Genomic DNA, 27,247 nt, shown 5'->3' on the forward strand with positions numbered 1-27,247 from the left:
TTTACATAATATTTGCTATGTTGATATAACTAATTTTATCACTATGGTTATGCAAAGGAAAACCGTATTTATCCTACACTAGCTTTGTTTTGTCCTGACAAGGCTATTGGTCATCACAGGAATTTCCAAGTTCATAAAACTGGATAGCTGACATTTCCAATATAATATATTTTGTGAGGAGTAACAACCCTCCTAACCAATTTTGCCAATTACATCAGCATTTGTCATAATACAAAATCACTTTATCCCATACTGAAAGACCTCTTAAGAGTCACATAGATCTGGAGAGTAAGAGACTGCATCATCATCAGTGTGGAAGCACTCAAGAATAAGCAAAGTAGTAGGCAATGTAATCCAGACAGACAGAGATGAATAACGAATTTTGTGACTGTAAAGTAAGAGCCACATCTTTTACCATACAGCATAAAAGCATCATATTTTATGAAGATTATGAGAAAAGTTTATGCACACACAGCCTTTGAATTTTTAGCTCCAGAATGTAAAACATTTTTTTCCTTGGAAAAAAATAAGCATCTGCGAATTCTTCTTTTTGTATTCTGAACAAATGTTTGTCAGCGACCAGATGAAGTTCCACTTTCCTAAACCAAATGTTTTTGATGATCTGTTGCAAGTTTTCTTCGAAATACGGGTAAAATTTAAGTAATCATCTTCAGGAGTGAAAAATATGTTTTTTCTTCAAGACGGATGCTTGATTTAGGAATTTCCTCTTTGAGCGTAAGAAGTTACAATTTTGTACTTTGAAAAGTCAACTAAGGTTAAGATTAATATAGCATCAATTAATTAGTTTGTTGATACCATGAAGGCTTTTCTTGTCATCCCACCGACGAATGAGGGAATTTGCATCTCAGCAGGTAAACACGTTTGAGACTTCCTTAATCTACTGCATAGCATTTGCTACAGCCAGAAATAAGAGACAAAGCGGAATACAGAGTCAAAACAATTTAGAAAACAGATTACTAGTTACAAAGGAATATGAATGAAGAATAACTTTTAAAAATAACATATATTCTGGACTGATGTGTTCCACAAACATTTTCTTTGCTAATGGAAGCCTTCAGGGAACAAATACTTATTTCATATGCCTTCCATTCTGCTCAAGTCATTTCAGATTTCCACTGTAGCTCTGCCTTTTATTTCCTTCTGTTCTCCTTGCCATGGTTAGATTAGAGAGGTAGGGTGTTAATGGGATACTTGATGAAGATTGAAGATTTATTTTCTCCCCCCTCGGAGACCAGCCTGATTTGAACAAATTGAGGAGAGTGAAGCTGTCTCTTCATGTCCTTGGGAAAAGCCTTTTCCATTTCAGCAGTCCAAGCTTTCAGACATGGTCCCCTTTGTTCACAGAGAAAGAGAAAGAAAAGGTGCCAGCACAAGAAGGTTCTGAATAGTTTCATATAATGTCAGCGGGGCTGCAAAAGCTCCCTTTCAATCTCCTTTACGGTTGGTGAGCATGTGAACGCGAGGTGGATCCAGGAGGGGAATGCAGGGAACTAGTGCTTGCAGCTCGAACAGGACGAGAAACAAGCTGTTGTCCACCAGCCCCCACCTCTGTGGTTGCCACCTCCTTACTGCTCTCATCCTTGTGGGTACTGTTTTGTGCTGGGCATTCAAAATGCACACAATGAAACACCTGGAGAGAACAAAAAATTAAGATAAGCAAAACAATTAAATGCTGGCAAAAGCATGAGCAAAGTAAGATGACGTCTATATGGAAGTATGCAGACCAGATCAGTGCCAAACAGTACTTAGTCAAATTAGAATGCTTTACCATGAGGTCAAAGACATCTGTCCACACGCCATAAACTTTATAAAGTGATACAAGTGGAGCAAGAGAAAGCCTTCAAATGATACCAACCTTTACATAGGGCACTAAAAATCAGAAAGATGGTTCCATTGTAAATGGCTTTTTTTTAATTTGCCAAGTAGCATAAATATCTACTAGATGCTATCAGATGACAACAACAACTATATTGCCTTAAATGTATTTTACAATCTAATTACTTCCTCAAAAGACTGACTGTTCATACACACTAGAAATGAAATTTCAAGCATTACCAACATGATTCTATTTCAAGATTGCCCTCTGCTGTAATAGCAATGGTAGCTCTGCAGACATACCCTGGAGTATGTAGAAAGGCATTAAGAGTGTCCAAGGAGGCTGCTGCTTCACCAGATGAAACACTCCAGATGAAACAGCAGATGAAACATTTCAAACAGTGATCGTTTTCTAATGTTTCAAATAATACCTGGGACCTCTGCACAGGTGACTGTATCTCAGATTTAAGAGGATCACCTGTTTAAGCATTTTTTCCAATTTATTTTCTACTTTACTTAGTCTTACTTCTACTTGTTCTTGGAAGTGCTTGGGAGGAGAAGGGGGAGGAACTCTTAAAAATTGTTGCGAAACTTCTTTCCACATGATTTCTCATTGCTATGAATTGCACAGCTTTGCCACATACTAAGCAAAGAAAACTCTTCTTACAAAGATTTAAAATTTGCTATTTTCTCATGCATTGTAGTTTTATAGTTAACGCTTGATAAATATTAAAAACTGATTTTTAAAATTATTGTTTTTAACTTAATTTTGTATGCTTTTATGACATCTTCTATCAATCTTCCTGCAAGTAAATCATGTCTTTAAAGCTATTCTCACAAACAAAGGTAATCTCTTATAATCTTAACTGCCCTTTCACATGCCCTTTCAAGTTAATGTGGGCAAAATCAAATACCATAAACAAGACATAGGCATACTACATATTCATATAGGACTACAGAATCCTGTATTTTCTATCCTTTCTTCAATACAACCAAAAATCCTATTATTCTGTTTGACTATCCCTGCTCAAGTGCACACTGAACAGACATCTGCAGGGACATGTCTGCAATAGCCCCTGAGTCTTTTCTGGGGAGGCAGCTAGTCAATTCAAATTCTGACAATATACATTTAATGAATAAAAAAAATATTCACAGTCACTGTTTTTTTTAAAATCCACATTATATTTTCTTGTGCATCTCAGTGTAAGAATTCTTGCAGTTTTTTATACAGGTACATAGCGATGCATGTTTATACTTCTATATACACACATGCTCACATATAGATGTATCGCTATGCCTATATAGATACACATATGAACAGACTACAAATCTACACCCATACCCACACATGTGCACAAAATGGTTCTTCTCTGCATTTCTTCTGGTGAGTTTTTTTTCTAAAGCTGAACTAATTTCTACGGTGCCATGAATTCTCTCCATCTGTTACAGTTCTTGAGAAGCCAATTTTTGCATTCGGCTACACTTCTTGACTTCAAGCCGCCTTTATACTCCCCCTGGCCCCATGTTTTTAAAGTAACAGCTATTGTAAATTTTCCAGTTGCACATATCAGCATCAGGATTTGCAGGAAAGAACGTTACCCCATCAGTGCATCTCTTTAACACACTGCTTTCCTTGAAAGGCAGCACAGCCTAATGAATGGGATGAAGGTCCCCAAGTCAGAAGATTCTGTATTTCTGCGGTAACGCATACCAATAGTGTTTCTCATTTAAAACTTCGCTTTACGTAGTGATACATACTTTTTAAAACACAGTATTGTTTCCACTGAAATCTAGCTGATACTAGTCTGTAAAGTCTGAAGTACCAAACTCTTAAATTTTAACTTTCATTTTTACCGATTCTTTCATACTAAACTCTAAATGCTCATCTCAGCATTAACAAGCCTGTGAACCTACAATGTTATTTTCAGTTACTCTGTTGCTTTAACAGACAGAGACTACAGCTTTGGAAAGAAGCAGAGGACAGAGAAGTACAATTAAGCTCATCTGCTTCATTCATTATTGGAATTACATACTTCAGAGCAGTATTACCAAAACAATCTTGCGTGTATTTCTCAAAAAAGGCAGAGATAACAGTTCAGCATCATTCTCTGATCAATGCCATGTTATACTTCTCACGGATAATTTAAGGTCTGACAAACAAAGCAGCAAGGCCAAGCACCATATACACTGGTGCGGTAATTTGTAAACTAAACTAAAGCTCTCACATTAGCAACTAGGTGTCCTTTCCAGATCAGTAATATGGAAGAGGAAAAACAAGATAAACTTTACACAAAGTATGAGGTGACCTGTCTGACAAATAAATGACAACAAGAACTAAGGAAAAATAATCCTTTTATTTCTCAAAGTAGGATAACTGGAAGCTCACGAAAACAAAAAGTTGCACTTCTATCATGTTCTAACATACCAAAAAAAATTCAAATGCCAGGTCAAAAAAAATCTGTGAACATTATGCCTTTCAACAGTTGGAGAACATGGCAAAGGAAAAGAGGAGTTTAAAAGATGAAAACATTCACAAAATGGAGAAATTTTATGGGATTTTTTTTAAACTCCAAAAATCAACTCATCCCTTTGGAAAGTCTGCAGATTGTGCTTTCAAAGTTCAAAGGTATATGTTGGTAGAATATGTATGGAGTATTTTTGTACCTATTACAGTAAAACTCCTTGATGAGCACATGCTGCCATTAGCATCTTTTGTTTAAAATGAAAACGGTTTGACATAAAATACAACCACCTGTAGGGAAATAATTCTAGAAACTGCTTGTGTTCTTAGTGAAGAGACTACCTAGCCTATCAACTCCAGAACAAACCAAGACTTCGGTTACACTGTTATTATTTGAAGTGGAAGTATGAAAAATACCTTGCTGCATTCTTTAGAAAATGAAACTTTGTGACAAAATGTAATAGAACATCTGTTTAATATATATCAAAACAGTGTAATTTAGTAATATATGCATGCTAATAATGTTCCTCCTCTATATGGTTTAGGAGAAATATATTGTTTAAAAAAATATTAGTGGGGGGTACAGATTTTAAAGACAAAAGAGAGAAAAGACCCATGACAGCAGCATGTGTTTAGAGTTCCACTCAGCCACTACATGAATAGCTGTAACCTCTGTTTGCACATAATGATCCTTGCTATAGTTATGCAGTGCTCATATACACAGGATATTAAATACCTTGGAAATGGTAGCCAGTTTGAAATTATGTTTAAAAATCCATTACTCTTCAGGTCTTAAAGTAACCCTTAAGAATTAAAAGTTGGAGGTAATGTTTCTTACAGTCTGATTTGCTAAGTTTACGCAATGCACCTCCTTCTTTTTTAATAAAGAGATGAAAACTTACAGAGGCTGGCATGATAGAAACAGGACTGTCTATATGGATCGGTAATGAAAAAGGTCTTCTTCATACATGTACAACAACCCTGAAGGCAGCTTCCGACTGTGTATTTCTGAGAATTCACTGATTAAGACTGAACTATACACTGCAAGAGACAATGCTTAGGAAAAAAATAAATTAATTTATATTCCCGGTTCAGTTTATTGGTCAACTTCTTTCCAACTGCCTGCTGAGAACTGATGTCAACATCTGGTGGTGCATATGTTGGCAATCGTTGCTCTAAAATTGGACATAAACAATGCTATTTGATAATTCTTTCGATGCCTCACTATGGAAACATCATCCCATATGCTAAATATGATCAGAAATCCTAACACCATTAGGAATTGGCAAACTCTAATTACTACAAATGTAATAGTGCTATCCAAAGTTCATGATAAAGTGAGAAGCTACAATGTTTTGTGGTGAACTACACATGTGGGATGTAGACATGCATGCATACACACAGAAGCAGCAGCTTTTGGTGCCTCTCATCATCTCATTATATAAGGTCCTAATCTCACAAAGACTTGCACATGTTCTTAAATTCACATATATTTTAAGTTGTTTCACTGAATTCAGCTGTAAAATCTGGACTTTATCTGAGACAATACACAACAAATATGAAAGACAGAAGCGCAAGAAAACAAAAAGAGGATGATCGTGCACTTGGTCAGTTAAGGCAAAACGTATTTTTTTCTGTATAAAATGAATTGAAAGAAATATCTTGGTTTTGCCACTGTTAGTTAACCAATTTACCAGGTATGAAAATTAATTATAAGAGAATCTTATGCAAGTAAGATTTTTTTTATGAAGAATGAAATTCTTCTTATATTTTATTCATTCAAAAGATAATGTAAAGGTGATAAAAATCAAGTAATCGGAGGCTATATACCTTTATCTAGTGCACTAAAATGGTATTTTCATCATTCATCAAAATAAGGAATAATTGAAAACCAAACCCAAAAGGAATGTTTGATGGCACTGTGCAAAGGTCAAAACCAGAAACAGGTTACTGTACTTTGTAAAAACCACAAAATATCCCCCACAGTGGCAAGAGCCCTTCAACTCTGTAGAGTCTGGGAAGACGATAACATAGTTTGCAAATATTCAAATAAGAAAAGCATTCGTTCTTATTTTGCTAGATTGCCAGAGTAAAAAAAAAAAAAAAGTACATTTTAGAAGGCATTATCAATATCATCGTAAGATATGAAAAACCATACTGCTATATATTCATGAAGAATATAGGTTTTCTTCAAAGTTCCTTACCTCATTAGCTGTGTTGTGAGTTCCGACTATTCTGATAAAAGATGCAGGCTGTTTATCAAAAGTGATTGTTTGCCAGGATCTACAAAAAAATCCAGAGAAACATACAAATATTAAACAATGTCACAAGAGCTTGCAGTAAAATATACAGAGAATCCATTCAAGTGACAGTACACACTATTATCATTTAATAGGGCAAATAGAGAAACACTTTTCATCACCTGAATTTCCAGCACTCCTTGTTCATTTTTATTTTTAAGTGCCTTGACTCTGCTTACGTGTTTCCATACAAACCTTATACTACTACAATTTGTGTGCAGGAATAATACCCATACTATTGCTGAAAGTTAAGAAAATGGCAATAGAAAAAAACCCTGAATCAAAGTCTAAAATCCTTGACTAATACTGACTGTATTAGATAAACAAAAGATCTGATAAATAAAAGTAAATGCGTCCATCCGTTAACTAGGCATGAGAAATCATCAGCTTAGTTAAAGAAAATTACAGCTCTAGGGAAAAAAAACAACACCCAAAACCTCCTCCCACTCTAAGGGGAGCAGGGAGGGCAGAGGAGCCAAGCTTCCCTTGTGCGGGCCAAGGTCCTTCCAGTAAATTATGAGTAACATAAAGGATTCTTCGCTGGTCAGGTTGTGAGGATTTCCCCATCCTGACACAGTGGCAGTGGGTAGAACAGACCAGTGCACACCCCCCCCTCCAAGCTGGAATGTAACTTTTTGGGCTAGGCTGAAAACACTCGATTGGGACCGCTATCCTCTTCCTTCCTCATTCATATCCTTCTGAGCTGGGTGAGGCACAACACCTCAAGTAGCCTAGTGAGCAGCAGGCAAAGGACCCCAAATCCTACCGTACCTTTGTGCTTGCAGAACACGCTGACAGTAAAACAGAAGAAACAAAAAAGAATAATAGGAACTAGAGGTTTCAGTTTGATGCCACCCTTCCACTATACTAGTATTTAAACACATTAGAATTTAAAGTATTTTTTTATTCATAAAACATGAAAGCTAGATATAGAATTTAACTTCCTAACCAAAAAAAAAAAAAAAAAAGGCTTCAGCAATATAGTTAAGTATAACTGCATTGGCTCACTACAGAAGAAGAACATTGGATAGTTTTCCTGAATGTGTTCAGAATACCTGAATACCTTCACAAGTGTTCATACAAGAAATAAGAGACAATGCAAAACTGGAATAAAACGCCACTCGCCACCAGTAGACTACCCCAAAGTGTGGCAGTATGAACAGCCTGGCTGCCGACTATTTGTCAGGCACTTGCATTTTCCCTTAGTAGGCAAACCTCTTTGTCCCAAACATAGCATTTCTGGGTTTAATTTAGTCGACTATTACTTTTATCACTGCTGTCAGGTTGTATTTGCTTAAAGATGATTATGAGCCCAATCAAGACCTAATTTCAAGTAGCTTACTGGTATTACTGCATGAAGTAATGGATGTAATTAGAGTAACTCATCATAATAGAAAGGTGAAGACTGTGTCAGGTCTCAGAGGTACAGCAGTTATTTATCTAACGACATGGTTTATTTATATCCCTTATGCGGCTATGTCCTCCTTATTTTAAAGCTCAGGCTGTTTCTTCAAGCTTTAAATAAAATATAAAATGAGAATGGGCTATTTTGTTGACTGTCTCAGTATCTGAAAGGCTGCTATGATTTAAACTTTTTTTTCCCCCTAAACAGGAGTACAATTCTTCTTGAGTTTCCTTCTCATATTACTTTAGTACAGCCAGTCCGTTAATCTTCATGGCCAAACGTAGCTTGTTACCTTGAAGTACAGAGTCCCAAAGATGAGTGGCTGGGACAATCAGACAATTGCAACGCTGCTTCTCCTAAGAAAGTATTGCCATAGTTTGCATTACACATACGCTTTTACATTTACACGCACACACTTCATGCAAGAAAAGTGACTATGTAAAAAAATCAGACTTCCCTACTTACCAATTTAGAAAATATTCTAAAGCTATTCTAAATGAAACAGTAAAATCCTAAAGAATCTATAAAAACCAGCTTATTCCTTCCTAGCCTCTAAAGTGTTTTCTTTTTTGGTTTTTTGTTTCTTCTGTTTTACTGTCAGTGTGTTCTGTGGCAAGAAAATAGGTTAGTTACAGATCACAGAAAGGAATATAAATGGGTCTGTATTTATTTATAGTACTTCTGAGCACTGGTCAAATACACACTGCAAGAGTTCAATGCAGATTTTCCAAAGATGGCAGTAAACGCTGTGTCTGTTGTATGAAGCTGACGCATCTGTTCAGGAATACATCTGAAGAGCATGACACATATTAAAAGAGGTTGAGAAAAAGGCCTCTGAAGGTCTTTCTGACAACACACTTCTACATCAGCTCCTCCACGAAGCTCCTAAGTTCTTCCACTTCCCACTGCATTACAAGTCCTTACTGTCTGCTACAAAGCTGTTATTAGGATCGGATCATAATTACCCTTTTAATACTACTAAAACATGATATAAAATAGTGAAAGTAATTCTTGAGGATGTGACACCTGAAGGTAGATAGAGTTTTCAATAAATCTGAAAAATAGTTACTGTTTTGATATGTGTCCGTTTTATGCCCTTCCCATTGGAAAAAAGAAAGTAAAAATTATAGACAATTTCTAGAAGAGTTATTAAAACTCAAGTTATTAAAATTCAAGAATATTGCCCCTAGAGAATTAGTACTTGATGGGATAATGAGAAAATTACGTCTCCGTTTTTTCCTTTTTGCTAAGGAAATAAACTAAGTAGAAAACAACCCAAATGGATTTGGAAAAAGTAACTTTTGAAATAAGCAAGGCAAACCTTCGTCCCTAGAAAGTTGCACTGATTTTGACTGTAACAGTACGTTTTAGAATGTCAATATATACAAAGCAATACCTCTCCAGTACAGATATAATTATCCAGCAAAGATATAATTTATGCAGTGTAACTATACTCATACGGGAAGAGAGATTACTGACAGAACATTATCAAGACATATCCATCCTCTTTTTGCATTTTTTTGCTTGATATAACGAATTCAGTAAGACTTCTATTTATGCATCAAGCCATAACAACTCTTCAGTGGTGCTCCTTGATTAAATTAAAGACATCATAGGTAAGCCTTAAGTTTCTTTTTCATCTTTTTCATTCACTACTAGTTATCTCTTCTGGTACTATTGTAATAATTTCAGTTTCTCTGTAGAAATTTTACTTTGCAAATTATTTTGTAGTCATGCCATGTGTATGTGCTTACTTTATACTCTCCTCACCAGAGCTAGTCTTTCTATCCTCAAAATCACTTTTGATGGTCTTTATTAAAACTTCCTCCAAATTTTATACATATGAATTGATACTAGAGCTATGTAAGTCACTGTATTACAAGAACAGCAGCACTAAAATGTATCAAAAGCACCTAATTTTTGGTCTGGGATTAGATACTTCTGTGTAATAGATGCCATTTCTTCACCATTACTCCCCATATGCCAAGCAAATCTTTTAAGCTGGTGGCATGCTTCCACCTTCTTTACCTAGGACACGGTCATGAAGAAGCTGTCGTAACTTACTTCGCCCACAAACCGACATGGCTGTCTTTGGACTTTCTGTATCTCTGTACCCCTTACTGATGACCCTATAATAAATTGATTTTTCAGGGTTTACCTTTTTTTAATATTCAGGAAGTGTTGATCTTTTTTTTCTGCTTTCACACCTGTCTTGCTGGTTGATTAATTTTAGATTTGCTGCTCAATCTGCAGCACTCCTGGTCATCACTTCCACAACAGAACTAATCACTACCTCAAGTTGAGGTTCACATCTCTAAGACAAGACTCCCGACTAGCAGCCTACTCCGATTTATACTAGGGTCCTCAAGCTGAAATGCGGCACTACAAGTTGTTTGGCTAGCAAAGGTCCCCTGATACCACAGCTCCACTTTCCAAAAGAAATTAGCCTTGTTACAGTCCTGCGGTGTTCTATTTAACACTCTACATCTCACCTCAGCCACCCGACTTCCAACTCTCTCGTTCTGCCCAACTCCCATAAGGAGATACAGTAATTGATGATTAGCATTCCGAAGCCATGCTTGCGTCCTGTGAGCCTGTCATATTTAATTACATTTTAACTATATTCGTCTTCTATAATAGCTTGAACATAATTTAGACAATTATCTTTTGCTCTCTTATTCTCTGACTCTGCCTGTCTCGCTTAGAGCTCCTTGCAATGAAAACCACTTCCTCTGCTCAAACATATAAACAGACTCTTGGGCCAAGTGCTTTCATCTCTCCAACAGCAACAGCTGCCACTGAAAACTCAATGGCTGCGTGCATCCCACAATCTCCTCACCATATTCTCTTCAGAGGAACCCCCTCCACTTTCATGTTTCTTCCTGTCTTTTTCTTTATTAGGCTATTGCAAGAAGAATGCAAGAAATACTGACGTCCAGGTAAACTGTGACAATAACTTGCTATTCTCTAAACTATCTAGAGCTCCAAAATAGCAATTCACCTCTTAAAGAATTTCACGGCTTTTCTCTGCATTTGGAATCCTTGCCTAGGTATTTCTATGAAAAGCTGCTATCTTTCCGAAGATTTATTGCATATAACAGGATATAAATAGCGACTCTTCCCCGTTATTTCCAGAAAAGTACAAATTAAGAAAGAATTGGAAGCTCATCTTTCCTTGAGGTTTTCTAATGAGCCGCTGGCGCTACAGAATACTGTCGCACTGTGCGATCACCCGAGCAGCACAGATTACAGCTGAAACCAAGTTCAGGCCCAAGATGTAAGACAAAAGAGAAAGCTGTTACACGCAGCTAGCATTCATCAGGCTGTAATAACCACATCATATTCGTATCATGGCTTGCTTTAGGCTAAGCAGCCTAAAGAGTTGGAAGCAAATGTGGAAATGAACAACACACCCTGAAAATGTCAGTTATGAACGAGTTAACCTCCATTTTGTTTTCTAATGCTTGTCTACGTATGTCTCATTCTATAGTAAGTGACAAAACACATAGCTTATTTGGATGCGTGGATATTTTTCAACTGTGACTACATATATTTTTAATGAAATAGAGCATTCATTATCTTGGAATAGTGAGAAAGTATTTGTAAAAGCAGATGACAGGAGAAGGAAAGAAGAGTTGTGTTGCCTTTCCATACGCCAGTCTGATGACGGTATTGATGTAAACAAGACAGCAACCAGTACGTGATGCTGCCAAATAAAAAAAGTTGCGTGCACACATAAGCAAGCCGACTGAGACTCGAGAAGTTCTGTAGTATGTTCTGCATGATGTGTGTTACACCCCTTGCTTTACTAATGAATACCATACTAACCTCCACTATGGAGTACCTACAAAACAAACACAGAAGCGTGCGCTGAAACTACTGTAATAGTTACTGTTATACAAACATTTTTTTTACCAAAAAGGTATACAGCTACCTTAAAAATTGCTAATAAAAAACATGTTTTCCACCGTAACAGTACTAAACAATAAAGCGAAGTAATACTCCCTGTCCTGTTAAAGCTGTAATTTAACATACTGATTCAGAGAGTCAGACCCATAAAGCACAGAAGTCAAACTGGGTAGCTGGCTTAACCACCCCCTTTCCATCCAGCCTCCCAAGCCACTAAGGGGGAAGACAAAGCATGAGAAAGAAAATATTGTGAGGAATCAAAGGTCATCTACATTTTGGTTTTTAAATTCAGGTCAAATTAAGTGCAGTTCTACCCCAGTCTACCTCAACTGAAAACTGAGACCTAAAACTGAATTTCCATTTATTCTGCTGTCACCATGACAGCACTCTCTCAAAAGGTGGCCTGCCAAATGTGGTATTTCTAAGGAAGCAAGGAAGATGCAGGCTGGAAGTAACAGCTTTCTCTCTGCAGCTCTCAGAGACAGAGGAATAACCCACCTAATAATGCATCTTGGTTATATTTATGCTATAGTCTATTGGTGAGCTAGCAAATATACTTTGTCCAGTCTAATAAAGAAAAAAATCAAAAAGGACCTGAAGTACTAACGGCAGAGGTAATAAAAAATGGTTAAGAGAAATATAATGAGAGTCTAGAATAAATCTGAAAATAATAAATACTAAAAATCACCTGTCACAGTATTTGCTACTTAACAGCTTTATGTATTGACAAGTAAAAATATGTATTCCCACCTTTTGGGAAAACTCCCCTCAAATGTTTTTATTCTAAATATACTTCCCACAAGGAACACACAATTCTGAAAGCATCTGAACAAAATTTGTAGTTATTTCTGCCCTATGATTGGTCCCTCCCACCAATCCAAACAAATATCTGTCCTCTATAAGAACACTTTACTAAACTGCTATAAACATTTTATTGCGTATGATTTATTGTAGAAACCAAATGTGCACTTGATAAAGCAGACCTATTAGAATAAAAATTCTGACATAAAATAGATTTAATAAAGTCTATACTGACTTTCTGGCATCTTTATAAAGCTTCTAATATAAAAGACCCCTTATAGTAACCCCTGCTTGCACAGCTTCAGTGTTGACATTTTTGCTGTTTTAGAAAAAGTATTATATAAAGAAAATGTTAAAATATAGTCAAATTGAGCAATGGTAAAACTGAATGTAGTAATTATTTTTCTAACAAAATATACTAACCAATTTTCAAATAAATCCACATGCCAATGTGGGCAACTAGTAGCATTTTTGTAGTGCATAAACTGTGTATTCATATAATTTAGCCTGCTCACACTTTTTTTTCCAGTTTCAACAGGTTGTCTTTCTGTACTTCCAGAAGTATAGTTTATACTTAAAAACCTTACACAAAATGAAATTATTAGCAATTTGCTGGCAACTGTCTGGCCGAACACCATGAGCCAAATTTGTATGGCGTAGCAAAAACTGTGCATGTAGCATCTACACATATATCCTTGAGGGATGGCAGCGGTGGCAGACGAAGTCTGTGAACTTGAGTAACTTGACCTATAAGTATCTTACATACTTTTGTGTACACCAGAGCACACATGCAGAAGACAAGCTTGTACAATCCTAGAGGTTGAATTGGTTTTGTTGTACTTACTTATTACCAATAGTTATTGCTCCTGATGTTTACGTAGATAGCAAAGATCTGAAGAGCCATCCAACACATTAACATACCCAGTAACACAACTAGTGGGATGCTTTCAATTTTGAAGACTTCTCCCCCCCCCATAATCCTACAACAGACTGTAAGCTGTTTTTATTATATAACTTCTCATCCCAATGGAATAGTTGATTAACAGCAAATATATAAACAATATTTTTAAAGATATGAGACAGAATCATGCTTCCTATTAATCAGTTCCTTTGTAGCCTGTAGACTAACATCGTATTTATCGCCCTTCTCTCTTACATTCCCTTGGGTGCGATTTCATGGCCCACTCGTAAAAACTTCACACTTACAGCAACTGCCCTTCTATTACTGTCGATAACATCTAATTGACATGTCAAACCTCCAAGGAATGCAGTAAATTGAACCACAGCCTCCAAGAAGAATAAAACAGTGAAAAAAGTAAATCAACATGTGTCTCCCCTCATAACAGCAATACATGCATACCGAGGTTTGCTAATGGAAGGGAGGAAGACTGTAACCCTTTCTACTACCACACTGAACTACCTATTAACCTCAAGGTCAGAAAACAAAGCCTTGTGACTTTAGACTGAAAATCGCCTAGAACACCACCTGAATCCACATCCATAACTGCAGCAATTTTAGACATGAGACTAAAGCGAACTAAGACAGACGAAAATAACAAATACAACTTCTGCTTCTGTTACTGTGTTATAGAACAGAAAAAATGTAGCTCCCCACCCAATAGTTTCTGATAAACTAAATTTTAGTGTTTAATTTGTAACTCTGTACTTTAAAAATTTATAGACAAAGAGCTGGGTGAAAATCTCAAATAAAATTTTAAAAACAGAGGAAACTTGACTCATGATGAAAGAGCACAAAATAAAGTCAGGCAAAACTTGTATAAGTAGCAACCAAGGTAACAGGAAAAAGGCAGAATGACTTTATAAATATGTAGTTGAAGTGTATGAAATCCATTAAGAAAGAAAAATTGGTTTACAAGGATACAAGAAAAATAATGGAATGAAATTAGGTCATATGATGTTCAGTACTGGTATAGAGAAAAAAAATTCTTACTGTGGGAACTCAGTGTGATAGAAAAGCAAAGAGCAGAATGAAAGCACCATATCTTCAAGTATATGAAAAAAACTGATGGAGCATTTGTCTAAAAATATATACCGCATAGTGCAGAAATCCCCGAAGGGTGAATCTAAAGATATAATAATTCTTCCATTTTGTGATTCATGGATATAATCTATCCTGGTAAAAACATTACTCTGAATAAATCAGTGGCTTAATAACACATATATCTCAATGCAAGATATTTGTAATACTAAAGACCATACCTGTTTTGGCCAGCATAAGCAAATGTGTACTTTGCAAGAGTTTTAATGGAATTAGATCCTAAGCTTCAACACTCACGACAAATCTCTAGATTTGATGTGTTAACATCTGACTGGCCTACTGACTATACAAGGGGATGTCAACAGTTGCTATATTTAATGGGTTTGCCTGTAAGAAAGGGCTACAGACAAAACAGTAACTTGCCATCTAGTTCATGAACATTTGGGCATCTCCTATTCATTGGGTTATTAGATGACCGTATGCAACAATGAATTTCAAAGTAAACAAACGTAACTGCAAAACAACAGTTTAAATATTAGGCATTCCTTTCTTATCTCAGGCAGACAAATGGGCCAGTTCCACAGGAGACATCTACAATTTTGATAACCTTTTTGTAATAATATTTATTTATAAAGGTGCTGAGATTGCGCATGTATGTGGGTGCCTGCATTCATGTGGGCATGTTCATGCATGCACAGACATTTTCAAAAGAGAGAATATTATGACTTGGTGAAGGCAATCCGATGTACTGCCATAGGATCTCTCTGCAACATAAAAGCAGTAATCCCCATTGTTTTGTCCTTACCCAGAAGCTGCAAGTTTGTTCCTGGGCTGATTGGGGGAAAAAAAAAAAAAAAAAAGATTTTGCTTAATAGGATGCAGGAGAGGAGTAGTAATCTCCTCCTAGTAAGACAGTTAGGATTTCTGTTGCATTGAGCAGAGTTGTCAATAGTTGGCAAAGACCTCTTAAGATGACAGACTTTTCCAGAATTGCTTAACATTGTAGGTCAAACTGGGACCCAAATGTTTACAGGGGGAATATTTATGTATCCTTAGCCTGTATGAACAATCAATCAGAAGGAAGATGACAGAATTTACAGATACTTGAGAGGGCCAAAATACACTGAAGCAAAGCTGAACAACGGAATAAAGTTAAAAGAGGAATAAACCTACCTTCTGTATCAGAAACAGTGTGGCCAGCAGGAGTAGGGAACTGATCGTGCCCCTGTACTTGGCCCTGGTGAGGCTGCACCTCGAATACTGTGTTCAGTTTTGGGCCCCTCACTACAAGAAGGACGTTGAGGTGCTGGAGTGTTTCCAGAGAAAGGCAACGAAGCTGGTGAGGGGTTGGGAAAACAAGTCTTATGAGGAGTGGCTGAGGGAACTGGGGTTGTTCAGTCTGGAGAAGAGGAGGTTGAGGGGAGACCTTATCGCTTTCTACAACTACCTGAAAGGGGGTTGTGGTGAAGTGGGTGTTGGTCTCTTCTCCCAAGTAACTAGCAATCGAAAAAGAAGAAAAGGCCTCAAGTTGCGCCAGGGGAGGTTTAGATTGGATATTAGGAAAAATTTCTTTACAGAGAGAGTGGTCAAACATTGGAACAGGCTGCCCAGGGAGGTGGTGGAGTCACCATCATTGGAAGTGTTCAGAAAACGTGTGGATGTGGCGCTTCAAGACATGGTTTAGGGGGCATGGTGGTGTTGGCTTAACCGTTGGACTTGATGATCTTAAAGGTCTTTTCCAACCTTAATGATTCTGTGATACTAAGAACAAGTTTTCTTACACTATCAAAGAGCTTCTCCATGGCGAATAACAGAAGGTTGAACAGTTGTATATTTAAGTGAGGCTGACCACTGAAAAAATGGTGTTTGTTGTAAGATGGAGCAACAGCCAAGATTCTGAATACAATTTCATTTATAAGACAGAATTAATGTTTCTTCATAAAGTAAAATTTAATTCTGGCAAGGCATTATCTATAAGCTTTAAAAGACACAGATCATTTCCCATAGTCTTCACATTTAGCCTGCATCTCCAAAGTAGCGTTATGTACTGACAAAATATGCAATGTGTAACACGCCATTTTACTAATCTTCTTTAATATTAAAAAGTCACCATAGTACATTCAAGTAAGATATAGCAATGTAGTTGTGCTATAACTCTCAAGGAATACAGGCATTTCTTGTACCTCTACTCTATGAAGAACACTTACAGACCCAGTAAGTTGCTGCAGAAATAAGCTGCTCGGGTATCCATCTCAGTGTCTCAAAATTTACATTCTTCAATCTCAGCATTTCCTTATAATTAAATATCTTTTTTTCAGCACCCTTAAACTTTTCAAAAGCCATAAAAGTTTCACCTTTCACTAAACCCACAGTGTTTATATAACCTGATTTCATTTTTAGCCTGGCAGAGATGACAGATAAGTCAAGAAGAAAGGGTATAAAGAGGAGAGGGCAAAGTTTCACAATTAATCTCAGGAATAAGAGTATGTAGATCAGGTCTTGAGCTTCAGTATCCATGAGTGTCCCCTACCTACAATATACACACACCGTATTTATCAACTTAATATTGCTTCTACAAAACCCAATTCATTAATACTGGTGAAGTATTTTTAACTGTTTTGGTGGCACGTGTTGAAAACAGGCATGGTACCATGTTCAAGTAAATGCAGAAGACAGTCAAGTGAAGTTGAGAATAAGGACGTTTTGAAATGGAACACAGGGAATGTGTTCTCAGAACCAAGAAGTCTGAATGCTTCTATAATCTGGTCCCTGGGCTCAGGGAAACACAACTCTTGAATTTCAGTGCTTGTATAAATCTATCCTAACAATAAGCAGTAAAGACAATATTAGACTAGGTAATATTATCTCTGATTCTGGTGTGTTCTTCCCCCCCACAACATACTGCCCACTAATGCTGTCTCTCACATATTAAAAAAAAATGTACTGAGGAAGTCAATGGACACTGAAGTGTATCTGAAGCTACCCATGCATATGCAACAAAAAGACTATGAAATGGTTGATGTCTCAGAATGGCAGATTTACCATAAAACATCAAAGTGCATGTAAAGTAATTGGTGAAATAGGTTAAAGTTAATTCATATTGTCTTCAAGAAAAAAAAGTAAATCTACAACAAAAAGTCCTATTGAAAAGCTCTAGAAACTGGGTGCTCAAACAAAATCTCAAACAAACGTGTGTGCAAGAAAGTCTTCACTCTATTGCTCAGTGGACAGTGAGTGAGAAAAGCTGCTGTGTCAGAAGAGAAGGCAATGCTGAGCACTATGCATGGAAATAATGCAAAGGACAAGTCTGATTATCCAACCCATGGCTTTGCATTGATAATTTCTAAATTAAATGTGGTCAATGAATGCAAGTTTGATGAATCAACTGTAACTATATATTGGACTAATATTTTTTTAAAAGTCACAGGCATCAAAACAGGAGGCAAGAAATCTACAGGAAGGCCATGTCTCAGACAGATAAAAGACAGCAAGAACTTGTGATGAAAGCACCATGGCACATCACCATGGTGACTTACATGACTTACACAGTAGCATAAAATCAGTGACTGGCAGCAGCTGGCCTTGCTCAGATTCAGTTGGGGTAAGTAGTTGCAAAGGTGAATATACAGATGAAAGAATGGCTAGTGCAGAATATGCAAGAATGAGTGCAGCAGCCAGAACCCAGATAGACCAAGTCCTATCCACTTTCACAATACAGAAAACAAATCCCTTCCTGGTCAAACCAAAGATTATTTATGATTATCAACCCAGGAAGTACGACAATCAGAAAAAGAATGAATAAAGAAATAAATATAAAATGTCTGAATATCAGCAACATATTTGGGGGTTGATAAAACAATTAAGGCAGCCTCTCTCTCCTTCAGTACTGTCTTTTCACTCTTCAAAGCAGAAAGAAAATACATTTACTGAAAACCCCTCCCGCCTCTAGCGCTTACAGTAGAAGCGGTGGTTATCCGTGAAGACTGAGAACTAGCTTATACTTAAAATGTAATCTCTTGTAATAAGAATAACTTGAAAGATTGTTATTTTATCACAGAAGCTTTAGAAAGTCATCTGGCAAGAACGAGAAAGGCAAAGCCATTAGGAAGTCTAATTTCTACTGAAATTTCAATGTAATAATAATTAACAATTATAATGAATAATAATACATGATAGTACATGAAAGGAAATGAATGTTTGATTTTTATTTTAAATAGAAGACTATGCAACAGACATTTTACACATACTTAATTACCACTATTTATTTTGGAAAAAAAAATTTTAAAAGGTATTTTTTTCTAGATAACGTATTATGAAGTAATAATACATACACCCATTTATATCATTAGCTTGACAATTTTTACCGGCCTCCAAAGAGACATTTAAATATTCGATGCCATGGGAGAAAGATACAATACCTTAAAGTAACAGGTACTGATACTTTGGGTATTATTTGGTATTGTTTATTTTCTCCAAGGGAGAACTGAGCTAACAACCAAATTGATGTCAGAGTTACTGTGATGTTTTCTTCACTCTCCTCACAGTAACGTGCATGAAGAGGAGCTGAGGACATACTAGCTGCACGACAAAATGGAGCAAAGCAAAACTTCAATGCATATGGCACATGCAGAGTGGCAGTGAAATAAGTGTAAGGCGAAACATTCAAGGGAGACCAACGCCCTGCAGTTTGCAGCTCCTTGCTACTCTCTTCAAGGCTCATTCAAAAGATCCACGCATATTTGTGACTGAAAAGCAACCACAAGGAAATGAAGGTAGAAGTACAAAAAAGAAAAGGCAAATTAACAATTTGAAAACCTTCTTATGATCCTGAATCACCATTAAGAAACAGAACTTAAAAGAAGCTGGACCTTTCTTCAATCAAACTAGGCTTGTCTAAAATAAAAGCCAGCAAATGAAATGTCAGACGCAGTTTCCACACTTCTGAGAGGCTCCTAATGCTCTGAAATGGAATACAACTCTGGTTTCTCTCTGTGAAATCTTAATTCTCCGTGCTTAATAAGGCAGGTCTGTGAAGCTGGAGGCCTCTTTCTTCCTTTGCCGTATTAGAATCTGTCAAAATGTGAGCATATAAACACAAGGAAAAATACATACTTCAACGCTTCTATCGTTCAGGGCTTTTAAGCTCAGTAATTACACAAATGACCCTTTATATCTGTCTGACTTGCTCCAGTAGACATTACTAGCGGCATAATGAACAGATTAATGAGAACCCACAGTTTATTTTTGTGTAGTGAGACTTGAAATTGAGCTTAACAATGTAGCAATTTCCGAGACATCTTGCTTGAATATATTTCATCTTTCTATTGTATGAATGTGGCTACACTGAGTTCAGCAGCTCTGGAGGAGGCATTTGGATTTCCCAGAGTTGCTGTGAAATTTGCTTCACGCCAAATAGGACGAATAGTGGTTGAAATATACTCTGTTTGACAGAAGAGGTACAAGAACAGTTTTGCTGTGAAATCAACTTCATGTAAAATAGGATGAAGCGTGGTCAAAATGCTGTGTTTGACATCACAGGTACAAGAGCAGTTCCTTTTATCCTGTTCCACTCCTACTTGGGAGCTCAGGCATGAGACAGAATTAAGGATTATACAAAAATTAGGAAAAACATTGTTTTTGTCATTCTAGGTACTACAAGACAGTAGATAGATGCAATACTGAAGAGAAGAAACAGAAAAAGCGATATGAGCATACAGGCAGTTGAAGAGGCAAGAAGGCTGAGAAATGTTCAAGGTATTTTATTATGAGAGAAAACAGGCCCATGAAAGTGGTTAAGGAGAAGAATGATGGATGAGAATGGATGTGACGGCGTTCTAGAGATGGGATCATAGAATGATGTGGAGGAACTAGAGGAGGACAGGAGGAAAAAGCTGATATGTTTGTGGCTAAGTATAAGGACCTACATATATGAGTATGTAGTGTCCCACATGCAGTTACAAGGAAAAGTATTCACACACTTCAAACACTATCTCTACAGCAAAAGAAATAATCACATCATGATAGAGATTAGCCTGGTTTCACAAAAGTATACCCAGAAAAAATCCCAAACGGAGTTTGCCACTAGCATTGTGTAAAGTATTTTCTCACTTAAAGTCCTTAGACAACATGGAAAACACTCTTCTGGAAAGTGGTTTAGAACTGTTAAGTGCATGACCTAGCTCCCTCTAGGTGTTCCTCACCTGTGATTTGTTATTGAAGGAAATATAGCAGTGCCTGAAAACTGGAAACGCACATAGTACATCATAGGATAGAAATATGAAACACTAGACAAGAGCAGTAAACCTCAGAGTGGAAAATTATTCTTGGGGGGGGGGGGAAAAGGGAATCGATCAGAAGACAGTTAATAAATGTTGCTAATAAATCTCACATACACATCCCAAAGGGCTTTTCATGTTAAATTACTAATTACATTCATAGAAAAACTATAGAAAAAAATTTGATGGGAACCAAGCTGAGAATTTAAGATTTGAAATAACTGTTATATAATCAAAAGATAATAAACAGTGGAAACGTGAAATTAGGTTTGGAAGTTTTGAAACATTTATCATAACAGCAGTACACTCTAAGAAACAATTAGTCCAACGGGGGCAGGGTGGGAGGTGGGAGATATAATGCAATGTTATAAACCTTCTTAAAATGAAGTCGTGCCCTCCACAAGAAAAAGTCATAAAAACTGTCCAATACCAGCCATGCAGACAGTTGACACCAACTGCCTTAGAACTGCCCATCAATAAACAATATTCATTGTCTTCCAAATTCTATCAGAGTATTAGACCTTTTTTTCCTACTGGGTAATTGAACATGCTATGTCTGCTGCCAATGGATTAGACCCATTTCACAATAACTACACAAGCGAACTTTAAAGAACAATACTGAGTTCATAACCGTCATGATAGCCTGTTTCATATTTGTCTTTACAGGGCTCATTTTATCAAAAGTGTCATTAACTCTGAGGTCTGACTCCTACTGGCCTTTGGTATCTTCTGTTTTTCATTTGACTTTCAGACTCTTTGTCAGCAAATTCTTCTAACAAGTGCAACACTAACACTCAAGCCCACTTATCATAAATGTTTTAAAAAATAGAACGGAACATGACTGTTTTTCATTACTGTCATACTGTGTAGAGAAAAACAGCTTACTGTGGAAAGAAAAAAAAATAGCCTCCATAGAGCTTTTGAAAATTGACAATTACACAACCAGTATGCATTAATTGGCTCTCACTTAGGGAAGGTAAGCAAGCTTCCCCTGTGAAGATAATAGACATCCAGTTTCTGTCTTCAGCCTTTTAAAACTGGGAAAAGAGGAGGTTAGAAGCAGCCTGTCAGTTCCTGGCTTTGAGCATTTAATTATTAATTTACACAAACCACTACATTAAAAATACCATTAAAACAACCCAGAGCAGCATACTGATAGTTTAAAGGGGAAATTCATGCTTCAGTAGACTGCCAAAACCAATATATGCTATTGAAACATAATTTAATTTTCTTTCTTATCGCTTTGTTTGCCACATACTGATCATCAAAGGTGTCTGTTGAGGTCTATGCTTGCTACCTTTGTGGTTCATCCTACCCCTTGTGCCAGAGATACAGCACAATGATTTGGAGACTCACAGGACACTTGTGAGACAGCATGCTAATGACATTCAGAAAGGATTGTAACTCCACTAAAGACCAGGTAGACAGAAAGCCAGGCAGCAAGCAGCAAAGGAGACAACTCTTATCCACATGTCTCTGAAGACAACAAAATTAATAGATAATATTACTAGTAAATTTTCTCATTGCAAGTATTCTGCCTCTTGAAATGTGGGCCCCTGTGAAATTCTTGCAAGTTTTAACTCCATCCACTTTCATTTACTACTGCAGCATATCCTACACGGAAAAGCAAGTGAGTTATTTTTCTGGAGCCTATGGCAGTATATTAAACACAGAACTAATGGCAGAAAGGGTAAACCCAGGACTTCAAGACCGTATAAACCACCTAGAATGCACTCACATCTCCAAAATTTATAAAAAAACCAGACATGATTCGGAGGATATGTCTGTTTGGAAAGAATTTGCATTGGAAAGAATTCGTATTTCAGCCTCACACAAATACATGTGTAAAGATTCTTAGTTGACCGCTGCTCTGAGAGGTACTTGTAGTCAAACAGGTAATCAGAGTCCCAGGCAAGGACATACCTACCTGAAACACTTGACTAAAAGGCATTTAGAGGTAGATTTCCCTCTGTTGGAGCTGTGCTGTTTGCATAAAACGCCAAGGTACTCATGGTAAGGGGAAGGTCAGAGACAGAAAAAAAAAAAAAAAAAAAAAAAAAAAAAAAAAAAATCTCTCTTGCATCCAGCAGGAGTATTACCATTACACTGTGATGGTAAACTAGGTAAACTGCATCACCTCCACCTTACTAGAGCATCTGTTAATTTTGTTTAAAATCAAACTCTTTATCTCCCCTGTTTGTTTTTGTTCTCAAAATTACATGAAGTTAAAATAACTTGTTTGTTTTTCTCAGGACAAAAAAATCCACACATTTTCAGTTTGGTTCAAGAAGCCTTTTCTTAAAATTTATTCTAAATTTACAGAAATTAACCCAAAATGGCAGTTCCTCACATTCCTACCAGTGAATGGTTCAATTTTCTCTTTTACATTAAGATGTCTCCTTCACCATATTGATAACTTGCCCAACAATTTTTATGTGAGGGCCTTCACTCAGAGCATGGGTCACTGAATCATGATATTTCTTCCATTCTACATTCAGCTATTTTTGAGCAGTAAGAACATGGCTTTATATGGTCATAGTACCATGTTTCAGTATTTCTCAGTAAAATGAAAGTGGTCCACTGTATGCAGTATGCAGTGATGACACTCTCTACAAAACAGTCCTAACATTTATAGCATTTAGTATTTATATAGTATTTTCTATATTTGTTTTCTATGTTTAATATAAACTGATGATATATAATTTATAAACATATAATACACATAGAAACTTATATGTATTTATTTGCTTTATTATACTATATATACTATATAGTATTTTGAGTTATCAACCTGCCATTACAATCAAAGTAATTTTTGAGATGAAGTTGCTTCTGCATTTTTGCGAATCCTACTTGAAAAAAAACCAAAACATATTTAAAGTGGTTTTTTTTCTGTGGTGGGGTGACTGTAAAAAGAAGTGCAATATGCTGATCATAAAGGGCAAGACATTTAAATTGAATATGAAAAAATGCTGTGAAACGCAAAGAAATCACCTGAAAATTTAGGGAGTTATGTGGAGTGCCACAAACCTTTCAACTTATCCCAGTTAGAGATGATATAGTATTTAAATGTAAATGTAGAGGATAGAAAACTTTCAAAGAGAAGTAAGATTTTTCAAGTCAATGCTTTTTCTTTACAGTTTTCTAGTCCTTGTCAAATTGAATTGTTCTGGAGTGTACTGAGCTTTTGTAATTATAAGTATCAGGACCGGTCTTTGTATTTCTTTAGAACTGATTGTTGCAGACAGTGTAGGTCTGTAGGACACTAAGTCTGTAGACCTAAAATTAAAGACTGGTGTTTTGCTAGCTGGATGCACGTCTGTCAGAGCAAAGTTAGGCAAAATACAGTTCTCTAATCCACCTGAATACAGTTCCTACAGCCACGCCTTTGAGAACTTATAGAACATGGCAAGTAGACATTTGAACTAGGCAGCCAACCAGCAATTCCACCTGCACTGTGCATACTTAAGCAAGTGCTCCCTTTGACTGTTATAGACTATTAGTATCAAAATGTACCAGGAAAAAATGCAAAAAGATTCTGACTCTCCCCCTCTCTCTCTCTTTTCTGGCTTCAACAGTGGGAGCACTAAAAGGCTGGAGACAGAAAAAAAGATTAATTTTATCTATTACACTGAGATGCCTTTGAGAATGAGTAAGTCTCCATTACTCTTCTTCCAAACCTGCAGGCAGAACCCAGGTTTTCTGCTCATCAATACCCTGCCCTTTAGAGACCGTGAGAGGACATGTCAAGTTCTCCTTCACCAACATGTCTAGGCCACCTCGTAATGCGTGTTTGAATTGCACTATTTGTTAAGAGATGAAACAAAAACTTTAGAAAAATGTGTATCAGCAGTGTTGCTAAAAAGGACTGAATAACTCTCTTGCCTGATGTGACAAACTGAGATACATCTCTGAATTTGTAAAATCCATTTTGTTTTGGTTGGCACAAATACAGGATGGGTGGGGGCTGGCCCCATATGAGCTGATGACTTCAATTTTGTCCCAGGATGGAAAGCGTATCTTGTGGAAAACTGACTTGAGAAAACGAGAGAAATGAGACTTTTGTAAGTCTGAGCTTCCCTGGGGATCAGCCAAGAGATCATATCCTATCAACATTCACTGAATGCTGAGCATACCTGGCTTCAGGATATGTTAACGTCTAAATATGCAGCCTATCTTTTCAGTCCCGTGACAAATACCTGGCTCATTCTTTACTTGGAATTAGAACTACCAAATGGTTTAAGAAGGCTATCAACACTGAATTACTCTTCCATACTGTGTTTTATCAGCAGACCCAGTAAGTACAGAAAAGCCAATGGAGAGCATATATGTGGACAGTATTCAAGCCTAATTTCTCTTGGTTTTAGATACAAATGAAAATGAAACAGTTTTTCTCCCTTTTTTATCTCTTTTTAAGAAGCTTTTTTTTTACGGAAGGGTCATGTTCAAAAGTAGAGTGGTCAGCGCATATAGTCCATGTACTCTGCTTTTTAACAGAGACAAGGTCAAACTTAGGTAACCGGTTGATCTGTTATGGATTGGTCCCTACCCTCACTCTTCCCACCCCCCTTAAAATAGCATACGATACATTCATTGTGCTTTGATCAGGGAGAAATTCGTTTGATTAAGAAAATCCTTTACCAAGCCTCCTCTCTTGTTTTCTTCTCCTCTCCTACCATGTTTCTCAAAGAGGGGTGATTTGACACCAGGGTCACCATAAACACGTGACCTCCTGAGAAATATGGTTTAATTTCCAGTGATCACAAAACCAAGGGTATGCTAGGCAGACTGTTAGAGAATGAACAATCAAACTTATTGTTTGAAGATCCAGTAATGATGTGGATCTTCAGAACTTGATTGTGGTTTGAAAGTCTAGATATTCAGCAACACTATCAGCTGGTACCTCCTAAAGTTGTATTTACAGGGGTCCAGAATTAGAAATCTATGGGTTATGTAATCATCCTTCTCTTCACAGTCAAAAAGTCACCTAAGTAAGTACTGAATAAAAGGATAAAACCCCCCAGTTTTCCAGTTCTGACTTTGTGCAAGTAAGTGGATATAAATTAAACTCACTTGCAGGAAATCTTTGTGCGATCGGCCACCATAGTCCACTGCTGCTGATTTGTTGAAACCTCAATATAGTAGCTGTAGCTTCGATCATCACAGTCCCACAGCAGCAACCTGCATATGAAGAAGATATTGAGTGATAAGTAAAATAAACATTAAACCAAGCTGCTTACATTTTCCAGTCCTTTATTTCCTTCTCTTAATCCTTTATAAATTTAGCTGTTTCTTTTGGGATGTGCCTCTAACACTCAAAAACGTCTTTACTGTTTCTGTCAACTAGAACTTGAGTGTCTCTATTCTTACTATCCTAAAGCCAGTAGCAGACTTACAGGCTTATACTAACCATCTTACCAACATTGATTTATTACATTCATCCAATTACTGTTAATTTATTTAAAAGTCAATAAATGAACTCATTTATTTGGCACGTGACATTGCCTGCTTTAAAACTGAATCAAAGACCCGTTCAGAAAGGTCAGTTTAATAGGGGAAAGAAAAAAGGTTCTGGTGACTAAAAAGATTACACTGTCTTCTTAAATGTATTATCTTTTATTTGGTAACTACATCAGTAATATTAAAAAAAGGCAGGTAGGAAAATGGGAATTCCCAATCCTGGTTTATCACATGAGGAAAAAGACACCGAATTGTTGACCAAACTGCTAAAAAGGAAAAAATAGAGGGCTCAAGGACTCATTCCATACTCATTTTAACGAACATGCAGCTCTTCAGGAAGGGCAGTAAATGACCGCCTTCAATTTCCACACTTGCCTCAACAAAGAGGAAGATACAAAGCATCAGGGATGTGATTTAATGAAAGTATATAATTCCCCAAAAACACATCTGGCCAATGTTGTATCCTCTCTATTCCTCTTTTTATGGGATTATTTCTCTGTTTTAAGAGATATTTAAAACCTCAACATCATTCCTCAATTTAATTTTATTTCTAAGGATATGAATCAAGGCAAAACCAAGAACCTTGCCCTCCCTCTCCTCTCCCCCTCAGTGGATGGGATTGAGATAAGAATCCAGCATAGAATGCCTTCGTTAGCAAAAAACATGAAAAATTCTATCCACCATGTTTGCGACCCAATATGGAACATAATTTTTTCCAATGAAGCATCCACAAATGACAAGAGGGTATTTACACAACTGAAAGGGGCAGCTGACGGGCCAGAACAGAGGGAGACACTTCTG

The 27,247-nt window shown here is 36.8% G+C and overlaps 1 protein-coding gene across 1 annotated transcript in view; it reads right to left on the bottom strand.

The window, feature by feature from the left end:
• Positions 1–1,456: 1,456 nt before the first annotated feature.
• BTBD9 (BTB domain containing 9) overlaps positions 1,457–27,247 on the bottom strand; it is a gene marked incomplete at both ends in the record, with an annotated part of 124,000 nt that continues 98,209 nt past the window's right edge. Inside the window, 3 exons of the mRNA XM_081997161.1 lie at positions 1,457–1,651; positions 6,502–6,580; positions 26,060–26,167. Coding sequence (XP_081853287.1) covers positions 1,457–1,651; positions 6,502–6,580; positions 26,060–26,167 — 382 coding nt within the window. The remainder of the gene's footprint in view (positions 1,652–6,501; positions 6,581–26,059; positions 26,168–27,247) is intronic.

Source organism: Phaethon aethereus, assembly GCF_964289735.1.
Source record: "Phaethon aethereus genome assembly, chromosome: 3".
Lineage (NCBI taxonomy): Eukaryota > Metazoa > Chordata > Aves > Phaethontiformes > Phaethontidae > Phaethon > Phaethon aethereus.